Source organism: Alexandromys fortis, unplaced genomic scaffold, assembly GCF_014885135.2.
Source record: "Alexandromys fortis isolate MF-2015 unplaced genomic scaffold, M_Fortis_MF-2015_v1.1 scaffold_53, whole genome shotgun sequence".
NCBI classification, from domain to species: Eukaryota; Metazoa; Chordata; class Mammalia; order Rodentia; family Cricetidae; genus Alexandromys; species Alexandromys fortis.
Window position 1 is genome coordinate 4,569,623 of NW_026067939.1, and position 24,520 is coordinate 4,594,142.

General features: G+C 36.2%; 1 protein-coding gene across 2 annotated transcripts in view; it reads left to right on the top strand.

Moving 5' to 3' along the window:
* Rsrc1 (arginine and serine rich coiled-coil 1) overlaps window positions 1-24,520 on the top strand; it is a 265,192-nt gene that overhangs the window by 109,223 nt on the left and 131,449 nt on the right. For both annotated transcript variants that reach the window (XM_050147494.1, XM_050147495.1), the window contains exon 5: window positions 13,428-13,464. In XM_050147494.1, the coding sequence (XP_050003451.1) occupies window positions 13,428-13,464 (37 nt within the window). The remainder of the gene's footprint in view (window positions 1-13,427; window positions 13,465-24,520) is intronic.

Consider the following 24,520-nt stretch of genomic DNA (forward strand, 5'->3'; position numbering starts at 1 on the left):
CTCAGTCTTGTGGCAATACACAGATTAATGTAGATGGGTTAATTTATGATATGAATTAGCCAGAAATACGCTAAAGCTATTGGCCTAACAGTATTGCAAATAATATGGTTTCTTTGTGTTTATTTTGGGTCTGAGCACCTGGGAACAAACATGCAACCTCCTACAACACATAGCGATACCCCTGATCACTTTTTCAAAGGTAACTTTCAGCTGTGGCAGAAGATAAGAATGCATAAATGTCTCAAAACTTGATTGTAAAAATAAGAAATAACTGGGATGTTACCTGGGGAATCTGGACCTAGGCCAAAATTCTGTGATCTTTCAAACCAAACCTCAGGCAATGGGAAGTAGTCTTGACTTAACTGTGGGTCAACTTACGATTCACTTTAATTTATTTATTTGTTTGTTTCTTTATTCAGTTAGTTAGTTGTTGACAGAGGTTTCTTTTATCAATAAGGTATTCTCATCTTGCTTCTTCTGTGTCTGGGTAATGACTGCAGATTGAGCCTTTCCTCTTCCCAGAATTTTCCTCTTCTGGTCACCCCCTACACTTTCTGCCTGGTCTCTCTGCCTATATTTCCTGCCTGGCTACTGACCAATCAATGTTTTATTAAACCAATACAAGTGACAGATCTTTATGGGGTACAAGACCATTGTCCCACAGCACTTAGTTATTTAGCTAGTTTTTACTTTGTGGTATTGTGAAAAAGAAACACATTCAATAGAAACTGTATTTGAATTTTGCTCTTTTTCTTGGCTACACTATGCCATGATGCTAGGCACGGCAGCATGTCCAGCCAGCCACACCCATACACCACAGCATACTCTATTGCTATGCTGGAATGTTTTACTGGTGAGGAATATTAAATAAACTTTTAATTCAAGATATGATGACGGCTTTGTTGAAAATTAACCCACTAGAGGATCAAGAGTATCTGTACTCTTGTGTCCCACTCTGCCATTTCTGTAAAACTTCACTGTGCTTTTTAGAAAATGTTATGTAAGCAGGAGTTTAAAGAAATCTCTTTGAATATGTAAAGTACACATGCTAATAAACTTAACGTTTTATATCCTGCATGTGTGTAAAATACACATTCTAATAAACATACTTTTTTCTTTTTAAAACCTATGTTTCTATAAGTGTCCATTTCCAGTAAGAACCTATGAAAGTTGAAGAAAAATTATTTCCTTCCCCTACAACAAAGCATTTTAATAGTGATAGAGTTTTTGATTAGTGAATATGGTTGTCTGTAAATTACATCTGAAGATCGTGTCATTGTCTTTGCCATAACCTTTTATATATAACTAAAAAAAATAGTAAAATTGTTTTGTAAAAGGAACTCACTAATTTGACCTATAGAAGCTAAGTGAAACAGCTTAGCAAACTTGTTATCATTCTTTTTGTTTAACTAAGGGGGTGAGCATCTTCCAATGTTCTTTACATTCTAATTCAGGGCATGGTGGGTAATAATGTTAGTGAATCATAAATATAATTGAGTTAACCTTTATATATCAAGTTCTAAAGATTTTTATTTTTAATGTATAGATGGTTAATATTAAAATTAGTTAACACTGCCATCATAAGGATGTCTGCTCATCCAGTGCTTAATGTGGATGAGTGCATGCCATAATGTACATGTGTGTAAACATCAGACACAGTATATTCCATCAAGTTGCAAAATTAATAATCTGTCAATAAAAGTTTCCATATGGTAATAAAGCAGAAAGTGTGCCCGAACAAGTAAATTGAGGAATATATACATGGGAGCTACTGAAGGTTGTGACTTCCAAGTGCTAGGAGTTTTCCATAAGAAAGTTAAGTTGATCTTGGGATAGACACATGCGATACTCTGTCATTTCATCTGTTGGGGTCTGGGTCTCTTGGTGGTGAGCGTGATGTGACACAGTGTTTCAGTTCATGCTATGAGGGTGATATACAGGAGTCATGGCACTTTGCTGGTGACCAAGGACAACTGTCTCTCAGGGTTCCATCTCAGCATTCGATTCCCCCTTGCTGTAGTAAAGAAAACCTCGTGAAGAGGATGCACTGTGATGGTTTGTAATCGTTAAATGTCAAAAAGGGAATGCAAGTTTAGAGATTAAAAAAACTACCTTTCGTGTAGCAAAAGGAGGAATTTACTTGGTTCATAGACATTAAATATGGTAATTTATGATGGTTGAGGGAAGAGAAGACTGTTTGGGGTAGCTATATTCATGAGCAAAATTTTGGGAAGAAAATAAACTGTTTTGAAAAGAGATCCATTATGTGTAAAATCAGAAAATTATTAGCTAAACATAGAAGGTTAAAGCAAAGGCAGTGACGTAATTGTCAATTGTGATGGCATAGATTAAGGAGGTCAGGGTTGGAGACGTTTCTGTGTAAAGTGGTAGCAACCAAATCTGATACAAATGGCAGGTCTAGGGAAGGTACTTCAACCTTTCCAGACAACCTACGGAAGACTCCATCCTTTCTTCCTGCCTCGTGTATTGTGGCTATGATTGTATTATCTCTACTTCAATTCCTATCGTCTAACGAAATGTAATTCATCTGTGCCTCTATAATAATCCTGTATCAAATTTACGAAGATTACATTTGTACTAGACAGTGTACCTGCTATAAAACTGAACAGAAGTGTGAATAGTGTCTTTAAATAGTGAAGGCAATAGGTGTGCACATAAATAATTTATGAGAAAGTTTGGCGGCGATGTGGAGAACAGAAAAATGTGGATTCGGTATAAACTCAGCCTCACTTTAGTTAATACTCCATACTACATTTCTTTTACAAATGGAGTTCTAGCTTTGGATCAAATAAAACAAACTCTACTACTTTATAAATTTACCCTCTTTCTCTAAGCCCCAAGTTTATTGTTTGTGTAATCATGTAGTAAAGGTAGTGTATTATTCCATAAGTTGCTATGAGGATTTTTGTAAAATATTTTTAATTTGGATCAACAGTAATGCATTTTCATTGCATATATTTTATACAAAATGAAAAGAAAGGGTTAGGATGAATATAGAAGGCAGTCATCAATAGTGTCTGCATTTTAGTTTGTGCCTTTTTCTTTAACACAGATGAACCCTCTAGTACATGTGAACCTTTTACTTTACAAATGTAGATTTCCCATCTTTTTGAAATAGTTTAAATTATCATGCCACATGAACAGTTTTGTGAAAATATACAATTACATCATCATTTTAATGGTTGTATAAGTCTCTGTTTTATTGATATTAATATCTTACTTCCCAGCATTAGACATTTGGTTTGTTTTTATTTTGGAAAATTAAATACAACAAGGTTATTGTCTTATGACTATATCATTGAACTAAACTTAGAAAAGTAGAACTTTGTCAGGTCAAAGGTTTTAAAGGATCATTTAGAATTTTTTAAAAAATGAAAAATATAAGTATAAATATTTCATGCTCTATATAAATAAATTATGAATTTAAACAAAAAGAATTTTGTTGTATTTTTCCAGTTACCCTCTAGGAAATGTTATTTCTGCTCTAGCAGCAGTGTGTGAGAGACTTGAGTCCTTGAACCATTGCATGCAGCAGAACGATCTTTTTTTACTTATTATGTACAAAATGACATTCAGTTTGCATTTTCAGACATTATCTGTGCACTATACTATTTCTTTATATGTTAGTTGCCTTGTGATTTTTTTCTTGTGAATACAGGTAGAAACACAAATCGTGAATGACCGGGCTCAGCACATGCAGCGTGCGCGAGTACTATTAGTGGTTGTTCTTTTTACTTAAACCCATTATCTGTTTGAAACCTTCTCCCCAATCTAAGTGCCAAATACAGAGTAGAAGAATGCAGCAAAATTTTACTTCATTATCAACAATATTTTTTCCCAACTTGACAGCAATAAAATTTACCTTCATTACAATTCAGGCAGCCTGACTTCAAATCTTCCTTTTTCGTTCTGCAGTGTGTACTGTATGACCTGTTTCATCTCTCTAAGCTTCATTTATCTCACATATAAAAAGAATTAACTATATTTTTATAATAGACCTTTAAGGTTTCAAATAACTATGTTCTTGGCAAATATGTTTTGTTTCCTCAGTCATTCAGACAAGTAGTTTGCAAAGACTTAGAACAAAACAAAATAAAAACCAGCAGTTAGGGCCAGCGACATGGCTTTATGGGTAAAGTGCTTGCTGGCTATGCAGGCTTGAGGACTGGAGTTTGGATCCTCACCTTCCAGGTGGGCAGAGCTGTCACCAGCTCTCTGAGGGTGGAGAATCCTCCAGGCAGGTTAAGACAGACTAGCCTTATGGGTTGACTCAATAATGAGGGCAGAGAGCATTCAAGAAAGACTCACAACATCACTCTCAAGCCTTCTTGTGCACATTCATCATCCACACACATGTGAACACACATACAAGTGTGTATTCCCACTATACTCACAAACACATGCAAAAATGTTAATTCAACTTGAGCTAGAATGTTGAATTCTAAGCTTGAGTTCAATTCTCTCCTGAAGTTTACCAATCTGCTTAAATGGGGGAACAACATGTGGAAGAAAATAGCATCTAAAGAATTTAATGACTGAATAACTGACTGATGGTGACCCTTGAATTGTTGAGATTTTTGAAGTATACAAGTATTGCATGTTGTACCAGTTCTATCAGGTGATGTTGACAGTTTTTACTCTATCTCGAGACTATTGACACAAATCATACAATCTGGCAGGTAGTGCTTCTATGATATTGTTGCGACATAATTCTCTATAGTGTGCTTTTCTGAAGTAGAAATTAGATTTAAATGATAGTTATATAAATATAACAAATGAATATACATTGTTTATGGTTAAGTAATATGGATACTGATTTATTTTTTTCTGAAGTTGCTTATACCTGATCCTCAATTTGTAAATTATTTGTGAAAATTAAGATTGATTTTTTAAGCATCAGTTTTATTATTAATAAGAATTTGAATTATCAAATGTTCAACAATAAGAAATAAACTAGCATGTTGCAAATCTGTAAGCAGAATGGCATATAAACATTTAAAATGTTATATGTAGGTATAGTTTTTGATAGCTAAACTGTTTGCAGTATATAATTAACTAATAACATTTAATCTACGTAATTATGTCTGGTGATCTCATTTGTAAGGAAAATAATTGTATTTACGCATTGTGCAAAAATGTCTAGAAAAGCTATAACATACTGAAGCTATTATCACTGCTGGTGATATTCAGGTGCCTTTTATTTTATCCTTAATTAGAACCAGATGTGATTTGAATTTCTCTGCAGTAAGCATTTATTGTTGGTAAGGTCACTTGTAGCCCATATGGCACCTTTGAGCATTTTAGGATAGTCTTTTGTTTGCCGTCCCACAGCAGAGTACACTTCCTGGGTAAGAATAAAAGCTTTTAACTTCTTCATGGTTTCTAGGCTTTTTTTTTTTCTCCCACAATGAACAATACATGGAACCATACATCATGAGCCTGGAAACTTACATAATAAAATTATTTTGAATTAAAGAGCTGAGTTTATATTACCTTTAATGTACCCTTTCTGGGCAACTCACTTTCCATACTACACCTTTTGTCCTGCTACACCTTGGTGCTTACATGCCTGTTAACCCCTTTTTAGTTACTTGGTCTACCCAAATATGATCAGTCCTTCAGGGTCCAGCCACCATCACCCTTTTTTTTTTTTTTTTTTTTTTTTTGCAAACTTTTGTAGATGTTCTAATGCGTGTGACGAGTTCTTCTCTTTTGAACTAGGTCAAGGACATTGGCTGAGCCAGTGATGTGGTGGCAAATGGATTGCCATCTCACCTGCTAATTCCAGGTGACTGGCTATGACTCTCTTTGAGAAAGATATTGAGTTGTAGCATATCTTTGCTCAGGGGAAGGAGGGCTGATTTTGATGAGGAATGTTCGTCTGTCTGTAGAGATCAGGAGCTCATGTACCGTATCTTCTCTGGCCTGGATTGAACATTGAAGGCCTTATCTTTGGTTTGGCAACACATTTTTAAGTGTCTAAGATGTTGATACCATGTCTCAATATTCCTGCTGTTTTTATGCTATGATTATTATAATTCAATAAGCAAACCTTCTGTGCTGTGCTTCCCCCCGCCCTCAACCCCCCATGCCCCATAATCCAGGGTGCTTTGGGTTCTAAGTCTCTTGGGTTGAAGAACTTTTTTAAATTGAATATTTTGGAGCAAATCTAAGGACAAATTCTCTTCCTTTCCCATTGAACATGTAATCTAGAGTATGACTTAAATAGTTGGCTCTCTTCTCTTTTCCCATGGACCTTTGTGTACTCCTGAATCTGTCTACGTGGCAGACTTTAAGTAGCTCAATTACCCATGCCAGCTTAAAGGCTCACCCTCCCATTGGAGTATGCTCATGTGTGTCATCACAACGTGATGTTATCATGTTTAATTTCATCTTGTCTTGACATTGTGGATACTTACAGATGCTTGTCTTTAAGATAGATATTAGGATGAGATTTAAAATTTAACAACCATGACATACTTACCTGTGCAAATGATACATGAGTTCTAGGGTTTAGCTCAAGGCAAATAATAATCGATCAGACAAAAGCAACATGTAAACATAAATACTTGAAAATCACCATTTTGAATTGTAGTCTGAATATACACAAAGGGCCACTAACTTTCAGAACACTCTCATGCCGAGAAGAAAGTGCTGAGAGTGCTAAACAAGCTTATTAGGAAGAAGCTAAGAATTCTTGAAATAATATTTTGGACTGTAATCATGTTACTGGGTATTTTTAGATCATGGTATAAAAGTGTGCTTATTGCAGGTCTGCATAGCATTCTTAGTGGATTTATAGCCGGTGTAGTTTCTGTTTATTTCATGTTTAAACTAAGAATGGCTTTAACTTGTTGACATTAAGCACAGATAGATTTCAAGATGATCAATGAGCTAAAACTTACATAAAGATATTTCTTATTCAGAAAATGGTATACCTCTGGTTAGTTTGTCATATTGTCACTAGTATTTAGTCAATGACTTGTACATTATTGTATGCGGATTATCTTCTTCATCTGAGATTTGAATGTAAGGTTTGAAACTGAGTTGAAGATGAAGATGTGATTTTGCAAACATAATACATTTCTTAAGTTATAGAGCTGAAAACGGAAGGTTTTCCTTAGATTTTCATATTTTCAAATTCATTTATAAACTTTGACTGTTATCATGTATGAAAAAAAAAAAAACAAAAAACCAAACTCATGCAGTTGGGCTTTATAAAAGAGAAAACACAAAGTAAACTCTGATCCTAGCTCTTTCATCTGTAGAAAGGTCTGCATCGACAGTTTAAAATTGGACAGTGTAATTAGTTCATGACAAAAGCCTAATGTAAAAATGTTATTGAATTTCTTTTAGTTTTCAAAATTACCAAGTGAAATGCCCATCTTATGTAGAATAATATGTTACTGATAAAAGTCTATTTTCTGTTTTATTCATTAAGAACTTGTCAATGAAATGATGATAATGTTGCTATCAGTTTTATGTAGTATGTTTTATTGGTGTTTTATAATGAAATAATGTAATTTTAGCTTGTTTTTTGCAAAGGTTTTACATATACTTAATTTTTTTAGTTTCCACATATCAATGGTTACCTTTTTTTGAAAGTTTTTTAATTAAATTTCATTTAAAATGTTACTTTTATAGTAGATCAGTAACAAATTTTGGATTGAATAATAGAATATAATTAGAATAATATTTACTTGAAACAAGCAGTTATTTTTTAATATTTAATATATAATAAATATTTTGTTAATTACAAAATATTGAGAATCAAAGCGATATTATTAGAAGGAAGAACATTTTAAACTATACACCATTAATTGTTGTGTTTTACTCTCTCTCCTGTAGACCATTACAATGTTAATAGTAACCTCTTTGTTGTTATTATACTTATACTCAATACAGAGAAAGAGGGTGGGGGGGAGAAACAGACAGACAGACAGAGACAGAGAATTGATCCCTTCCTTGTAAGACTAGATTTTAGAGGAGCAAGAATAAAATAATCCTCAGGCTTTGTTTAGGTATTTCTTACGGAGAAACAGGCTGTATTATAGGAAATAGCTGAACTTGTTTCTCTTAGCAAAATAATTACATTCCTTTGCAACAAAAGTAAAGTAACACTTTCCTTTTACTACCATGCATTTCTTGCGTGTCATGGCGTCTGTTTGTGTGATTACGACAGTAGGGTGCACATGGTTCACATGTGTACCCTGGCCTCTCAGGCTCAGTCCGACCATGCCTGCCTCCCAGTGCTGAGCTACTGCACTTCCTGCTCTAGAGCCCTGTTGTACAAACATTACTATCTGTGCTGCCTCAACTACAAATTGGATGAACAACTCGTGACACTTTTTCAATATTATTACATTAAACCAAGTGGATTTTGATTGATAACCTAATATTCAACTAATGCAGAGCATCAATCATGGCAAGTATATTAATTATTTAATATTGCAGTCTAATTCAGAAATCGATGTGCTGCATGAGGGGAAGGGAAACTCATGGTTCCCAGAAGATTTAAGACAGGGAATGATTAAAAAAAAAAAAAAAAAAGACCTGCTGTACTCCTGTGTGTTAGTTCGATACAAATCTTTATTCATTTGCCAATAATCTCTTCCCATTTTCCACTTCAGGACCATTTTATCAGTTTTGAGACCTATAATTGAATTAAGTCTGCTTTCAGCACAGGGCAAAAGGAGTTGCACAAATATTGATGAAGTCATGACAGGGACAACCCAAGAGACAGACCACTAAGAGGACAGGTTTGCTACCATTTGTGGAAGATCCTTTTATCAGTGTTTTGGAGCTTGTGTCTCTATTTAAAAAAGAAAATCATTAAGGCTTCTGTAATGATTTCTAAGTCTTTTGTACTAAATGCCACCTGCTGCCACATAATTTCTCTAGCACCTTATAGTTTAGGATGGACCTTCCTATGTATTATATTACATATTCTTCAAAAACAACATATGCATCAGGCAAGTCTTAGTTATATTTATGTTGTGGCGTTAATTTTCCTCAAGCGCCCATTTGTAGCTTCTGTGGAGTTGGGTAATCACTAAGCTTGTCTGGGTATTTTGTAGTAGAAATTAAATTCAGATTTAGATATTCTGCTTCTAGAACCAGGATAATATTTATTGTCTTGTTAATAAATAAAACACCCCCCTCAAAGCCACTCACGTTGCTTTTTCTCTGTTGTTTTGAGGGGTGCTTAATATGTAAATCTGGAGGAGACTGGGAATGTAAATATATTTGCCGTTAAAGTTTTTGTTGAGTCATCTGATTATTTTTAAATACATTTTGGGAAATGCTTCTGGGTTATTTTGTCTTTTTGATTTGTGTTCATCATGTTAATTATTTCAGAAATTTGTTATTCCTTTGTTTTGTTTTTGTTTTTCAAGGCAGGGTTTCTCTGTAGCTTTGGACCCTTTCCTGGAACTAGCTCTTGTAGCCCAGTCTGGCCTTGAACTCACAGAGACACCCCACCCCCACCCCACCCCTGCCTCTGAGTGCTGGGATTAAAGGCGAGGCACGTGCCACCCCGCCCTGCTTTCTTATTCCTATTACAGAAGAATCTTCTTCCCTGGCATTTTAGTGTGGGTTAATCTGAGAGCTGGAGTGGTAAGACTGTACTGTTCTTCAACAACACTATTCTAAAAAAACAAAACAACCACTCACTCCACACATGTTCACACGTGCACACAGACCCTTTCCCACCCCTGTCTTTTCAGGCTACTTTCTACCCAGGATAACCCCTCACAGTGAAAACCCCTTGCTCTTTGTGGTTTGTGCTGGCAGGTTCTACGTCAGCTTCACACAGCTTGAGTCCCTTGAGAAGACGGAACCCTAATTGAGAAAATGCCCCCACCTGATTGACTTGTGGACATTCCTGTGGTGAATTTTCTAAATCAGTGATTGAAACATAGCTTGGGACTTCTAAAAGTTTGTTTTTCATCCTGTTGTTAGTAAAATGAGAATTGGGGGAGACTGAAAGAAAGGAGCAGTCTCTCTCTCTCTCTCTCTCTCTCTCTCTCTCTCTCTCTCTCTCTCTCTCTCTCTGTGTGTGTGTGTGTGTGTGTGTGTGTGATAAGTAGCTCATTGAGAGTGAAAACTAATAATTGTGTGTTCAACTTGGCTATTGCTGTCTCTTTCCATGTCGTGTAGCTTTGGTAAGATACACATATTAAGAAAACTTCTACCTCAGAAAGATTCCAGTTTATTATGGAAGCTGCATTGACAGCAAACCAGGCAGGAGCCATTGAGATTCAGTGAGAAACTGGTGTAGTGATTAGGTGAGAAAAGAGGATAGTCTCAAGTAAGAAACAGAGAAACGTACGTCAGTGAACTGGGAGGTGGTGGTGCACGCCTCTACTCCCAGCACTCAGGAGACAGAAACAGGTGGGTCTCCATGAGTTGGAGGCCAACCTGGTCTACCAAGTTAGTTCCAGGAAAGGCTCCAAAGCAACAAAGAAATCCTGTCTCGGGAAGAAAAAGTTAAGGCTATTGAATAACAAAAGATTCCGGTGGATTATGTTTGCTTGTGTTTGGTAGTGATCGAAGAGATGTGCCAATGACACTATCTAGTTTTCTGTCAGATGTGCCACTCAAAACACATATTAAAATGTATTATTGCAGCCAGACATGCTATCACTTGTCTTTAATCCCAGTACTCAGGTGGAAGAGACAGGTGGGTCTCTGTGAGTTTGAGGCCAGCATGATCTCCAGAGTGAGTCCCAGAAAACGTTGCTATCTCTGTTTTACTACACTATATTTGCAGAGCATCTTGACTTTAATCCTTTAGACTGCACTGCTTGAAAATCCACTCATGGCTTCTAACCTCCATTCTTAATGCCCAATGTAACATGCTAAGAGGAGATGAGCTTCTCTGCTGCCTGGACCTGTCTCTAGCCGTTCTCTTCTGCTGCTTTGCAAAACTATACATTCCATGTAGACATGTAAGGGCCAGTGAAACTTTTCATCTAATCTCTGATGTCAGCATAATCCTAAGAGGCAAGAAATAATTACTGCAAGGTATGAGCAGAGACTATAATTATTTCAAATTGTATTATAAATCCAAATGTGTGTAGCTGAACTGGAATGCAAAGAAATCTTTCTTTTCACAAAGGCATTCTCTAGTTATTTGTGTAACTCAGAATTTAAACTGCCTATTGGAGGCCAAGACTCTCTTTTATGTGATGGAGGCACTTGCAGTTATGTGTGCATAATCCCTTACACAGACTCACATGTATACAACATTTAAATTTATTTTATTTTTAAGTATGTTTGTATATTTGGGGTATATGCATCGAGTTCAGGTGCCCATGGAGGTCAGAAGAGACTATTGGATTCCCTGGAATTGTATTTACAGGCAATTGTGAGCCAGTTGGTGTGGTTGCTGGGAAGCAACCTAGGATGCTTTCCAAGACCAGTATATATTCTTATCTTCTGAGCAGTCTCTCCAACCTAAAACAAATAGTTAAAAGATTGCTCAGACCTGTAATCATGCTGAAAGTAAAATACTGCTTGATCATAGTAGGAAATTTAAAGTTCACTCGTCATTAATAAACTGATACACATTGCAGTTTTCTAGGAAATCCACTGAGGGGCTGGCTCAGCAGTTGAGAGTACTTACTCGGTATTGTAAAGGATCCAAACTCCTTTAACAGTAGTGTCCGTGGATTCTGACTTTCTTCTGGTCTCTGTGAGGTACTGCATGCATGTGTACATATAGTCATGCAACATTTCCATGCATTTAAGACATAGGGCCAGAGGCCTCTGAGCTGGAACTTAACTGAATGCTTCTTGCCTGTGCAGCAGAAGATGCCAGGCAAGCGGCCAAGGGGGTGAAACAGCCTGCAATACTACTCAGCTATGATGCCTGCGAACCACAACAACCACACTCGATATATTTGTCCTTAGACCCACAGATAACTGTTGTTCTCACTACTCATCAGAGGAACTTCTTTTTACAACTGGCAGACACCATTGTAGGAAACCACAGCCAATCAACACAAAGAGCCCAGTCTCAATAGATGCTTCTACAAAACTATGTGTACACCTAAAGCCCAGGGAACATTGCAGAAGAAACTGTGGGAATATTGTAGGAGTCAGAGGATCAAGGAGTTTGCTGTGAGACTGTGTCTTGTAGTAATGTCAGAAGCTATGCCTATAAAGCCTTACCAACATGAATATCTAAACATGGGCTACACAAAGACAATGACAGGCATGCCAAAATGGGGGGTGGGGGAAGACCATGAGGCTTTAGCCCTACACAAGAGCTATTGGCAAATAAGGACTGCCGAAAGTAGGGGAAATAGTCTTCCCCAGGGAAGAGCACAACTAATTCGTTATCCAATACCAAATGGTCAGCCCTGAAAACACACATACAAGCAACATAATGACCAATCAGGTTATATTTAGTTATATAAGTGAAGGCATTGATATACATATAAGAATGTAAAACAATTAATGAAAAAAGAGGTAATAAATTTGAGAAAGAGGGATGGATGGATGGTTAGACAGAGGAAAAGAAAGGAAATGAGGAAATAATGTAATTATATAAAAATTGAAAAATAAAAGAAATAATTTTTTTTTAAAAAGTAAACCTTTAGGGGGCTGGAGAGATGGCTCAGAGGGTAAGAGCACTGGCTGCTCTTCCAGAGGTCCTGAGTTAAATTCCCAGCAACCACATGGTGGCTCACAACCATCTGTAATGAGACCTGGTGCCTTCCTTGCTTAATAAATTATTGTATGTTTAATAAATAAAGAAATCTTTTTTAAAAAGTAAACCTTTAAAAAAATCCACATATTTGCCATACTTCAACTGATGTCTAAATTATCTTTGCAACTTGTATAAATATTTAATTTTAGTTCTACTAGGAGTTTCTTTTATAGTTAAAAACAAGATATTATATACATCCTGTCTGATTTTTATGGATATTTTCTCAATATAATAATTATAGATCTTGATTTATAGTGAAACTAAGTAGCCTTCAAAAATTATTTATGAATGTTTTTGTTATTTAACCAAGTTCTCAGAAGTGTACAGTTATAGAGTATATTTGGTAGATAGACTTTGTGGTTGAACATTTTCATAAGTTTAAAAAGCTAATGTAAATAGACATTATATGAATAGTAAAGAATGTTCTTGACATTTTTTGTTGTTCTCCTTTGACAGAAAAATATAAAACGTTTTTTTCTGTTACTCAAATAAACCTTTTAAAGGTAATACTAATTTGAAAAAATTTGTTTTCTGTTGGTATTTTCTTCTTTAAAAATAATGTCATTATGAACTTTAGTAAAGATAAATGAAAAATTCCAAGGTTTTATAAAGCATTTTCAAGTAAACATAAATTAGAGCAGACAAGAGTTTAGTAGCTATTTAGAACTTTTCTTCTTCTTTTTTCTTTTAGGGAATCTGGGAACATCAAAGCTGGATTAGAACATCTGGTAAGCCCTAAATTCCTCTTGAACATTTGCATCGTCTTTGATATCTGCATCCTAAATGAACACTTTTGCATGAGTTTTGAATGCCTTGTAGTGAAAGTCAACCAGTTCCCAAAGGCTCAGCCTACTGGTACTATGTGAAGGCACTTACCTTTTCATTTAGCTTACCATTTCGAGGGAATTAAATTTTTTTAAATTAGTGTTTTTTGATGTAAAGATGAAATAAAATGAATGACAGTCCTTGGATTGATGATTGCTTTAATTAGAAGCAAAAATAGGTGTAGAATTTTTGGCATATCTTGATCTGACACAAACAAGCACATGTTTTAAGAAAAACACAGTCAAACATTGCTTGTATAAATGTGTATGTTCCAGCAATTTAACAGCTTTGAAAGAAATGCACAGCTTTGTTTTTCCTAATGTCTTTCTTTATGAATAATGCATTGGCTTAAACTATATTTGGTTTTAGTATATAAAATAATTGCGATGCACAATTTTGTTTTGAGCAAGCATTTTTAAAGAACAAATGAAATTTAAACTGATTTAACATTAAAATCTGTCCACTGAATTAAAAAGTTGGAAGGGTCCTTTATAGGAGTTCACTGGGTTGACTGGATAAAGTGTTCACTATAGCATTAAGCAGTTCGTTTAAACAGAGCCTTATAGACTCATGCTCTGGTTTCTGGTCAAATCCAAATGTTGAATAATTAATGGTAGTGATCTTTTGTAAATACAGTCTAAGTACTTTTAAACTTGAGAAGCTTCATTCATATATCATATTCTAGCTTTGTTAACTATTAATGTACTTTTGTTCTGCTTCCACAAAAGGAAAACAGTGGCAAGAGGCAGCTTCATGTTTACACTCACTTTTGCTCATTGCCAGTTTTGTGGGTGTGTATAATGCATTTTGGTTACTCCCCCCTCACCTGGCAGCTTCATTTTTACTCACAGAAATTTCAGAGTTAGAAAATTTTCTTTAACAACTGAAGGAACTCAAAAAACCCTAGATCTTTCAAAATATTCCTAAAAAAAAAACCCTAATTCTTGAAAAACTATGTACATAATTAGAAAAGGTTAGCAGTGTTGGAAAAAAAGTAAATAACATTATGATTGTCATCTTTGAAAAGTATCCCCAAGCTTCTCTTTATCACTTAATAATTACATAAATAATTTAGGATATAACATCAGAATAAAATGTTAATTGAAACATCCTCCTCCTATATCAATTGGTAGTTTATATCAAAGGATATTTGATACTCTACTATCAAATGAACTTTGGTAATTCCCTTTTAATTTGTTATTTAGTTGAATGTTTTAGGCCTGTGGATCACTCAGTAGATAAATGCAATACCACAGGTCCTGTCACCCAAGCTAGACCCCACAGACCCATTTTATGGAAGGAGAGTGCAGACTCCCACATGTTGAAAGAAGTTTCTGTCCCACCTGGTTCCACAGCCGTTCATTCACAAAGAAACACACAGAGCTCTATATTAGTTATAAACTGGTTGGCCTAGTACCACAGGCTTTCTTATTAACTCTTACATCTTATATTAACCCATAATTCTTGTCTGTGTTAACCACATGGATTGGTACCTTTTATCAATGAGGTATTCTCATCTTGCTTTCTCTGTGACTGGGTGACAACTGCAGACTGATTCTTTCCCTCTTCCCAGAACTTTCCTGTTCTGGTTGCCCCACCTGTACTTCCTGCCTGGCTACTGACTAGTCAGCATTTTATTAAACCAAGACAAGTGACAAATCTTTAAAGGTACAAGACCGTTGTCTCACAGCACCTAAATGTTTCTTTTTGTTAAAAACAAATCATTATAATAAATAAATAAACCTCTGTATTTAATCTTTCATGTCCCTCAGAAAATAATAAATTCAATTTTTAAAGTTTAAACTATTTTTGCTATTCTTACTGGCAGGGTCTGTGTTTTAGTGTGTGTGCTGAGGCAAACATGTGGAGGTCAGAGGACAGCTTGTCTAGAGTTGTGTCTCCTTTCCACTTGCATGTGCTTTTGGGCATTCCCTCAGGTGGTCAGACTGTGCAGCAAGCTCTTTTACTCACTGGCCTGTGTTTATGACTTCTTTATCCTTAGGAATTATCAATTCATATTGCAAAAGTAGATAGATTGGAGTTTGATAGATATAAAATTCATATTTGATATATAAATATTTATCAAGGTATTTTTTGAGAGGGATGTTTATGTAGCTTTGAATTCAGGGTCTTTCTGTATCTTTTTCCTGAATGACAAGAACAACAAGAATGGGAAGATGTACCTGTGCACACGCACACATGAACACATACACAAATACACATGCACACCCACACAGTTTTTTTTTTAAAGAAAAGCATAGTCATACAATACCTTCAATTCAAATCCAAGCCCCAGAGTCTTTCATTATCACGTCCCATATTGAACTTGTTTTTCTGTGTCAAAATGAGAACCCTGATTTTTTAAATTGATTTTATTGAGCTCTACATTTTTCTCTGCTCTCCTTCCTTCCTCTCTTCTCCCCTTCAGCTTGCTCCAATGGTTCCCATGCTCCCAATTTACTCAGAGATCTTTTCTTTTTCTACTTCCCATGTAGATTATATCTATATATGTCTCTCTTGGGGTCCTCATTGCTGTCTGGGTTTCCTGGGATTGTGATTTATAGGCTGGATTTCTTTGTTTATGTTTAAGAAACACTTATGAGTGAGTACATATGATAATTGTCTTTCTGGGTCTGGGTTACCTTATTCAATATGATGTTTTCTAGCTCCGTCCATTTGCCTGCAGATTTCAAGGTGTCATTTTTGTTTTCCACTGTGTGGTACTCCATTGTGTCAATGTGCCACATTTTCCTCATCCATTCTTCAGTCGAGGGGCATCTAGGTTGTTTCTAGGTTCTGGCTATGACAAACAAAGCTGCTATGAACATAGTTGAGCACATGTCCTTGTGGTACGATTGAACATCCTTTGGATATATACCCAAAAGTGGTATTACTGGGTCTTGACGAAGATTGTTTCCTAATTTTCTCAGAAATCTCCATACTGATATTCAAAAGGGCTGAATGTTCAACATCCTTAGCCTTCAGAGAAATGCAAATCAAAACAACTCTGAGATTCCATCTTACACCTGTAAGAATGTCCAAGATCAAAAACACTGATGACAACTTACGCTAAAGAGGTTGTGGGGTAAAGAGAACCCTGATTCTTAACATCACTGTGTCTACTCATGTTCTGAATTATATGCATATACAGTAGTTTCAGAATTATTGAAAAACAAAACTGCTAAAGATAATTTGGTATTTGTGTTCAGTTTTTCTGTCATTGAGTATAATGATATTATTCATTTGGACTATACTTGGACTCATTTGTGTTTTTTGCATCTGACTTAAATGCTTTTGTCTGTTCTTGTTGGTTTCATCATAAATTTGAGTGTGTATGATAGGAACTGACTTGCAGAGGTCAGAATCATATAGTGGTATTCTCAGAGATGTGTCGTTCCCTTCCTCTCCAGTCCCTTCTCTACCCATTCTTAGTCAATTTATCGACTTCTAGTTTATCCTTCCAGCATATATTAAAACAAAGCATGTTTGCATATAAATGGATACCCCTTCTGTTTCTTTTTCCCTCCCTCCATCACTCTTTCCAGGTGCTCTCTTCTTCGCCCTCTGTCTCAGGGCAATTTGCTGAATAGTAGAGCCCTTCAAACATTAAGGAAGACTGAGAGGTGAGGTTCAGAAAAACACCAACAGCCTTCCCTAAGACCATTCACAGAAATGAGCAAACCCAAACTATACAAGACTCAAATTCTTATGTAATTGCTACAAATAAATGTACATCAAGCAATCATTTCATCGTAACCTCCTCTTAATCATAAGAAAAGAGAATTTATGTAGCATAGTAAAAACATGCAAAACTTAATGAAACAAAATTCTTTTAAATCTCTCAAACTTCCTTTCAAAGAATTCAGAAGCATTTGAAATTATTAAATGCCCTAAAATAAATAAACCTCTTTTATTGCAAATGTTTCTAGTATTAACATAATCCCCATTTTTTTTTGATTTTTCGAGACAGGGTTTCTCTGTAGCTTTTGGTTCCTATCCTGGAACTAGCTCTTGTAGACCAGGCTGGCCTCGAACTTACAGAGATCAGCCTGCCTCGGCCTCCTGAGTGCTGGGATTAAAGGCGTGCGCCACCACCGCCCGGCCATAATCCCCATTTGTAATACATAAAAATAGCATCTTTTTGAACAAGAATTTTTGTTTGTTAAAACTAGACATCCTAAAAGGCTGGGTTTATTTTAAAGAAATCTCCAAGTACCAATATTTAGTTACAATGAATACTAATTTGGGTTACATTTTCAAAACTCTTAGCTGCTAAATATTGAAATTATAATACATTCAAAAATAAAATACTCACATAAGGTAACTTTCATAAGAAGCTTTCTTAAATCAAAAATTGGAAAGGCATTAAGCAAGAAATGGTAGTATGTCATCTTACTCAAACCTTTGATTGGATATCGTCTCATAGAGGCCAGATACTCCCCCTACTGTTCCCCTTTGTTAAGATACATCAGGGGTGGAGATGTAGCTTACTGGAAGATCCCTTGCCTAGCATGTTTATGTCTGTCAGCTCCTCCCCTATTCTTTTTTATTGGCTTTATTCCTTTTCTCATATGATGTATTTGAACAAATTGGTTCTACTCTCCCAATTCCTCCCAGATCTTCTCAACCTTCCTATCCACCAAACTTCTTTCTTTCTCGCTCTCAAAAAATAGTCAAAACAACAAAGAAAGATAACAGAAAGTAAAATAGCAAACAAAACTAAAAGTATGCATAAAAAAACAAAGTATGGAGTTGTATTGATCCACTGCTCCTTAGGGTGGGGCCTCCCCCACAGTGTGCAGACATACCCAGTGCCACTGAGCTGAAGAAAACTGATCTCCCTCTCTCAGAAGGTGCTCGTTTCAAATAGCCTCTTGTTACAGCTGGATCCCTCAGTTCACTTGAACAATCTGAAAGAATTTCAGTTAGAGGAAAAGTAATCTTGCAGTAGTCTTTAGCTGGGAAGCAAGAAAATCTAGGTACACTGCTGGAAAGTCATATGAGAAAGTCAAAGGTTAAGACTGCAAAGACTCCTTCTTCCTCCAGGAATGCTGCGCTAGTTCATAAAATATTAGAACTCATTCCTAGAATACAGACACTGGAATGCACTGCTTCTATGACCAGACTCTGAGCTGCACTGGCACACCCGAGTCTCCTGAAGAAGCTCACTTGCTACATGTTTCCATGACATTATCTCAGGCAGATGCAGAGGTGGCTCTCCCTTTGTAGGCATTTGCCTTGTTCAAGCCCTATGACCTGAGTTCAATCCCAGGAGCCCCTGTAATGGTGGGTGGAGGAGAGAACCAAGTCCACAGAGACCTCCACATGTGCAGTGACATGTCCACTAAATACACACTAAATAATAATGGATACTATTTCATTTTCCAAATTAAATAAGATTGATTTCATGTGTAATTTAAACACTTAATAAAAAAACTTTCCAGACCTGCCAATGAAGCACCAAGTAAAATGACTTTAAAGGGAGGATTCAGGACCTTGTTACAAGGCCATCCTTCTTATGTTTTCTCTGATCAGACTTCCAAATGATAGTTGTATCTCTGACATGCTTTGATGTGAACAGTATCTTTACCTGTTCAGAGGCTGGGAGCATTGCTGTGGTGAACAGTTAAGAAACATGTTGCAAGATCTTGTGGTTTAGTCTAAAATATAGACTAAATTTTCCTTTTAAAATGTCTTATAATGTATAATATTTTGATAATCTCTTAGTAAATACTGATATAACCTCATGGGAACTAAGGAAGGTATGAAATAACTAATTATCTAAAACAATATTTGTACATTTTAAGAGAACATGGCACAACATCTTATAAAGACTATAGAAGACAAAAGCATTTTTAAGCACAGTGTAAGTGGTATAATTGAAAGGATCAAGTATTTCAAACCTGCCCTTCCTAATTTTACCCATAGTGTATTCTAGGTGTGAAGAGTGTAGCTGGGCAGTAGTGTTTGTGTAGTAGACAGGAGGCACTGGTTTGGATCCCTATTACCAAAAACAGAGAAACAAAAACCATCTCACTTGGTGTAGCTTTGACATTTTAGAAAAGTAAGAAAATTGTTTTCATAACCTTATGCTATCAGTTAACATAGCTGCTTGTTAAAAATAAACCCATTTGTTTCAAGGTAGAAAATTAATGTAGTATATAATAATGAAAACTGTTGAGTGGGTAATTATAAAAATCCCCAGATAGGTGTGTGTGTGTGTGTGTGTGTGTGTGTATTCTTATTTAAGTCCACATTAACTTAGAATTCCTGGATCTAAATCATGGTTTCAGAATATTTAAAATATGGGAACAAAGAGTTCAGGGATAGAACTGTGTGTGTTTAGTGAGCAGACACCAGAGTAAAAACATTTACGATCGGACCAGTGCTCAACACTCACAGATATGAATTACAAAGATCAGAAAGAGTCTGATTACATTGTTTCCTCTTACTGAAAAGCAGCATATCTTCCTCCTGCTCTCCTGTTGTTTTCTGTTTGTCCTGGCAGTCACCATAGTTACAGTATCAGCCCCCCCCCCCACTTACCTTCTTTATCTTTTATGCATGCCACACGTTTTCATAAATGGTAGTAGAAGTGAGATTCCCCAGCCAGAGAAAATGCTTTATTACTAACAGCACACAGATACTCTGTGCATAATAGATTCCCGGGAACCTCCAGTTTCAGGGAGTGATGTCCTGTGCTCCCTGAGTTGTGTGACAGCCCAGGAACTCAAGGTATAAGAATCTTTAAGGAACTGCGAATTTTTGCTCACAAGAATGACAAGCTTGTTACTCTACTTTAGTAACAAAGCTGCCTCTACACCCAGGGGTCCTCTATCAGTATCTTCCAAGACTGTTTAAAAATGTAAAGTTAATTCAGAATAAAAGCTGCTGTAGAATACATCGAACTGCTATGGAGAACTGTCTTGTCTCTCTGATTTGTCTGACTTTGAATTTGGGACAGAGTGTTTTAGTGCAGTGGGAATCTTTTTCTCTCCCTTTGGCTCACTTCGTCAGCCTGCTGAGATGTGCCCTTATACCCCATTCACTCCTGTGAGACCAGAAATTCCCCTTTATCCCCCTCCCCGTTCTTCCTCTTGTATCCTCACAACTTCTAGTGCTGTTCTTTCTGTATTTGCATGTTGTTTTAGAAACGGTTCTAACCTTAAGTATATATATTTAGCTCCGGTTTGCTGTTAGCACCCTGCTTTTCTCTTGTTTAGAAGAAATTCATGTTCTGGTGTAGTTCTCACAGAAGGCTCCTGACATCTTGCTTATTCCAAGCTATTTTTCTAGAGTCTTACCATTCGACTGATAATTTAGCTTTCTCTAAATTCCATTTTGCATTACATTAACTCTTAAGAATATGGTTCTATTAATACCTTGTTTTATACTTTTTTCTTGATGTCTCTTCTACAGCCTTTTTTTGTATAATTATTTTATTTATTTGTTTATTTTTGCCTTGAGATATTGTCATTTTTCTTTGTCCTTTAAAGTCCTAGTTTGGTTAAATAAGCCTAAAAGTTCATTGTTTCCTTGTGAGTATAAACTAAACTTTGTCATGTGTGGATTTAAGTTTTATTATTTTGTGAAATTAATGTTTGGTATTATACTATTAAATATCGGCTCCGTTCCATTGCTTTGCTCTTTCCAGGTACTCATTGTATGTGACTGTGCCTCTCTATGTGTGCTCCGACCTCTTATTTGTCTTTGCCTTTAGTCACAATCATTTCTCATTTTAATCAACCTTTTATTGAATTTTCATTCAAATTTATTATTCTTTGTACATATTGTACTTCACTATTTCTGAAATCTTTTTGGTTCTTATATTTTAAATATTCATGTGAAGATTTCTTTAGGTATTCATCGAAGTATGCATTGGGATTATTTTCTGGTACAGAATTTTTAAGCTATAAAATACTTTGATTTATGTTAGCTGTTTACTTCTTAAAGAAGTTTTATAGGGGAATGATTTTATGTATTCATTTTTAATTTCGACATTTTGTAGACATGCTTTTCAGATCAAGGATGGCCTTTCTGCCGCACAGTGATGGGCAGGCCCTTTAATAGATGGTAGTGGACAGAGGGAGGGGAGAAGGTGGTCAGCTGTCTCTGAACTGTAAAGAGCTGCTTACTGCTTTTCACTGCCCTAGATTCAGCTTCTGTAGTTTTTCTTGTAGAAGCCTTGCTCCCTCTGCTGCCTCTTCTGGTCCCACTCACTTCCAAGCCCCATCTTTTAAGATACATGTTTTCAGTATTTTGACCTCTTCTGGTTGGACTTTCTCCCACCGTTCTGCAGCCCCAGAAATTAATTTGTGATTAGGGCTATGATTTAAATTTACTACTACTTTTAGCGATGAAAAGTAGCCTGAGGATATTTTTACTTCAGAAAGAGAAATTAATAATTTATAAATGAAAATTTTACAAACCACATTTTAGAAAACTGTGGTGCTGTGTTCAAATACAGGGCCTTGCACGTGCTTGGCACATGCTGACAGGTGCTCTGTCACTGAAGGGCAAGCGCAGCCGTTGATAGCCCTTGAGTCCTCAGTAATCATCCTGCAGGTATTCTGCTGGAGTCATCAGCAGAACTGAACATACAGCATCTCAAAGAACCCAGTAACCACACTAAGACACATACAGAAAGTGAGTTAAAGTCTACTTTTAGTGTTTAGTTGGATCTTTTAATGACACTAAAGGAATAATGCATTTGTATGATGAAGCATAACAGACATACAAGGCTTTCTAGCTCTGACTCAGGTTTGTCTTTTAGTGTGTCTCTCTGCAGGCATAGAAGAGGGAGTGAACAGTGACAGTGTTGCCTCCGCCTTGTTTGGGAATTAATGATCTTCCAATGTTGTAGAGGGTTGACTCTAATAAGTTCTTGTCTTATTAAGTTGTTTTTTCTTCTAGTTTATAGTTTAAATTTCTGTAGTATAAGTTGGGCCCCCATTGAACCCCTCAACTGAAGTATTTACTCTCCACAGAGTTTTTAATGTAGCCCCATAATTGTTGCTGATATGAACATGCATTATATCTGTTATGGAAAGGTCCAGGTGGTAAAACTTGCCATTTGATTACAATATACCCATTACTGTAATCTAGGCAAACTGAATATGGAATGATACCCATTCCTCTTGGTAGAGGGAAATACTAACAAACAGAACCATGTTGAAAAGTTGTCACTGTTTAAAAGGAAGGCGAGTATTTTTAGTTTTTGTTACTTAAAACAAGGCCTGATATACTAGTACACTGTAGTGGCCAATAAAGATGTCTACAGGGTCTCTTGCTCTCTTTTCTGAGAAAGCACCTAAACAAATGGACATGGGTTCCAGTCACCTGGGGATCATATTTAAGTGCAGATTCTGGTTTTCACGGTCTAGAAATGGACCTGAGGTGATGCATTTCAGGAAATCTGAAGTGAAGCCAGTGTCGTTCTGAGAACCACTAGGAAAAAATATAAACCAAAAGGTTCAGTCTAGAATTGCAAGGAAACGTTTCTGGATCAGGTGAAGAATCTGAACTCAGGGTCTGCAGCTTAGGAGTAGTGGGTAAGCGGGTTCATAAACTTAGGGAGGTGGACATTCCACAGATATAGAGGGCAAAACATTCTCCGTACTCTGCAGGAACATTTCAGGGACTGATTTCCTTTGTTTCTCCTTTACTGTGTATTGAATTGAATTATATTTTCAGGACTATAGCTGCATGCTAGCACTAATAATATAGTATTCAACATAGGACAATTAAAATAAGTGATAATAAATCTTTTGATGAAAGAATTAGAAGAATTTACAGCTTGAAGTGAGATTTGCTTTCTATTAATAGCTGAATGCCCAAAGAACTCTGGAGCCATGCCTGTGGGTTTCATCTCCCCACAGAGGTCTCATTTGTGTTTCTTACATTGTATAACATTCGAAAGTGATGACCTACTTGTCTTTGTGGTCAAACAACACAGTCTGGCTGTTTTGAGTGTTGAAAAGCAACTATCATTAATAGCTTGTTTAGTCCATCAGTGGTTTGTAAGACTGTGCTGCTGCCTGCCAGCAATGTAGATAAGTCCGCTGCTATTATATACTCATCAATAATGCTGCCAAGTCCTAATGAAAGCTCTTTTTTAGGGTGTTTTACATAGAACTTATAAACCAAACTGCTGTATTTTAGTTCTCAGAATAACAATTGCCTTTAACACAAACATAATCATAGTCTATACATTGATATATTTTAGTATTAAGTTAACCTATCAAATGAACATGAAACTGATTTTCCACTATTCTGAAAAGTACCTTTCATAATTGAACAAATGAATTAGAAAATATAGCTATTCAAGTGTGCCAGCTCTATGTATACGTTGTTTAATGTGCTGGTTTAAAGTATTTATTGTCTCATCACTATTTAAGGTTCTCAACCTGTGGGTCACGACCCTGTTGAGGAAGAACAATCCTTTCACAGGGTTAGCCTGAGTCCATCAGAAAACACAGACGTTTACATTATGGTTCATAACAGTAGCAAAATTAGAGTTATGAAGTAGCAATGAATATAATCTTATGGCTGGGGCCGCCACAGCAAAAGGAGCTGTGTTAAAGGGCGGCAGCCTTAGGAAAGCTGAGCACCACTGCTTTCGGGGCTTCACTGATCTACCGGTGCTTCAGTTTTCTTACCTAAGCCAGTATTATTGGATGCTTAGGAGAAAAATGTATATAGAAGTACATACTTTCCTCAAACTGTTATCATAAAATGAAACCACGTGATGTTTTCTTCACGGAAGACCTTCATTTTAACAGAAAAAGGGTCTTCACTAATGTTTGCAAATTAAAGCAATTCGACATGGATTCAGGGTTAATTTCATATTACTGGCATGATTTCTTAGACTGCTTATAAGTCTTAAGCACGAGAACCAGCACAAATTCTAGTCAGAAATACTGCCTTGCCTAGTGGCTCATTTTGTGGATCTACTTTGAT